This window comes from Pestalotiopsis fici, assembly GCF_000516985.1.
Source record: "Pestalotiopsis fici W106-1 unplaced genomic scaffold PFICI_Scf_2, whole genome shotgun sequence".
Classification (NCBI taxonomy): domain Eukaryota; kingdom Fungi; phylum Ascomycota; class Sordariomycetes; order Amphisphaeriales; family Sporocadaceae; genus Pestalotiopsis; species Pestalotiopsis fici.
In genome coordinates, this window is record NW_006917092.1 from 4,009,183 (window position 1) to 4,011,591 (window position 2,409).

At 49.8% G+C, this 2,409-nt stretch overlaps 1 protein-coding gene across 1 annotated transcript; it reads left to right on the forward strand.

The window, feature by feature from the left end:
* On the forward strand, positions 1-1,794 carry PFICI_03404 (uncharacterized protein; the record flags this gene model as incomplete). The annotated part of the gene is made up of 3 exons (XM_007831985.1): positions 1-261; positions 324-1,365; positions 1,445-1,794. The coding sequence occupies 3 exons, from the start codon at positions 1-3 to the stop codon at positions 1,792-1,794; spliced, it is 1,653 nt and encodes a 550-aa protein (XP_007830176.1).
* Positions 1,795-2,409: the final 615 nt, after the last annotated feature.

Here is a 2,409-nt window from a genome sequence, read left to right on the forward strand (position 1 = left end):
ATGATGATCAGCGCAAACATCTTCAAAACCATTGCGCTGATGAAGTTGGCCTCTGTCGCTGCTTTGCCTCAGGTCGTGGTCCAGCAAGGAACATACCAAGGCAAATACGTTGCGGGATATGACCAGGACCTTTTTCTCGGTATTCCTTACGCGCAGCCTCCTGTCGGCGATTTGCGCTTCCAAAATCCTCAGCCTCTGAATGCAACCTTCGACGGGGTCCAGAACGCTACTGAATACGCCGACTCGTGTGTCGGATATGGAGTAAGACTCGCATACTCATATGATATTTTCCTCTGATAGCTGCTGACTCTACTCACCACTAGAATAGTGCGGCCTGGCCCTTTACGCTGGGAGAAGATTGCTTGACACTCAACGTCGTTCGCCCTTCGGGTTCACTTGGGAATGGACTGCTGCCGGTAGGCGTCTTCATCCATGGTGGTGGCTGGACCATGGATTATAGCGCAAATGGCGTGTACAACATGAGCTGGATGGTGAGCCAGTCCGTGAAAATGAACAAACCCATCATTGGTGTCTCGCTGGATTATCGCCTGTCTGCCTGGGGTTTTCTTGGGTCGCAGGAGGCTCTCGATGCTGGAATCGGTAACATGGGTCTAAAGGATCAGCGTGTGGCTCTCCGCTACATCAAGGACAACATCAAGGCCTTTGGGGGTGACCCAAAGAAAATCACCATATTTGGAGAGAGTGCCGGCGGTGGTAGCGTCGGATTCCAGGCTCTAGCCTACGATGGACAGGACGAGAGTCTGTATCGCGGCATCATTTCCCAAAGTGGTGCCGATGGAAGTGCCATGAAGTCACTCGAGACTCGCAATGCTGCATATCACAACCTTACGATCGCTACCGGATGCGATGAGGCAGCTGACACCCTTGCGTGTCTTCGCGAGGCGCCATTTGAGGTTCTCAACAGTGCAATCGTGAACAATACCAGTGGCGGGTTCGGACCCATGGTCGACGGGGAGTTCCTCACCGATTATCCGTCTGTCCTTCTCCAGGATGGAAAGTTCACCAGGACTCCAATGCTTGCTGGTACCAACAGCGATGAGGGTACTTTGTTTGGCGGTTCTACTATTGACACTGAAGAGGAACTCGCTGCAAGCCTGGTCAATGCCGGCTTTGATAACGAGGCTGTGAAGATAATGCTAGCTCTCTACCCTGATATCGATGCCCTAACCTTGCCTGCTGGATACCAGACGCCTCTGGACGGCTCCGTCGGTCGCCAATTCAAGCGCTATGTCACCATACAAACAGACAATGGCTTCCTCAGCTGGCGGCGTCGACGTAGCGATGCTTACTACGAGTATGATATGCCTTTCTACTCGTATCACTTTGACGGCCCTATTTCTGCTCGTAAGTCACGCGCGCCCGAACACAGTATTTCCCCGTTTTGAACACATTTGACTAATGATCGCGGGATCACCGCTTTCAGGAGAGACCAGTCCACCTCTGGGCAGCAGTCATTTCGCCGAGGTTGCCTACGTCTTCTACAACCTTGAAGGCCAAGGCTACGCAGAAAATGCTGGCATCTTCCCAACGAGCAACCAGGACCTCAACGATTTGGCAAACTTGATGAGTCGCATGTGGGTGAGCTTCATTAATGACTTGAATCCAAACAACCACGGGATTGTCGGAGTCAAGGAGTGGCCTTTGTACAATAACACAGGAGGTTTCGGTCAAAACTTCCTTTTTGTGCCAGGGAATAGCCATGCTGAGCCTGACACATTCCGGCTTGCTGGAACTACCTACATTAACACGATCAGTAAGCAGCTTGGCCGATAGGAAATTACCTCAGAATAGTTGCAATACAAAGATGTCCAGAAGTTGCAAAGTCATTTGTCAAACATTGGGGACAATTTAAAAACGTGGCTTGCCGAGTCATGAGTCAGCCTCAAGTGCAAGCAACCAGACAAGGAACAGTCATCTCCCTTTGGGTCCCAGCCATAGTTCATTTCGCAGCATGAATCACCGTTTGTGCACTGCACTTTGTTCAGCCATCATTCCCAGTAACACATCAACCTGGACGTTTAACAATACTCCAGACGGCCATGCAAAAACAACATAAACACCTTCCAGGATTGTCGCTCTTAAGCATCCCACAAACCACTATCTTCACATCTGCAGCTTTCAGCAATCATTCCAACCATACATGAATCTAATCAACAAGCAAAACAAGACTTCCCAAACATCACTTCTCCTACAGCTACAAATAGCACTGTTGATCATTGACAATCTTGATCGTCAATGCTCTGGATTATCCGTCAAACGCGCCAGAATCAAATTGCGACATTGCGCACCATCGAACAACAACACATATTGCGGTCCCACAAGCACGCCTTTTCTTCTTTTTCTTCCTCCCTCTGCAATTGCTGTATATAAGAAGGCTAAGCCAATTCC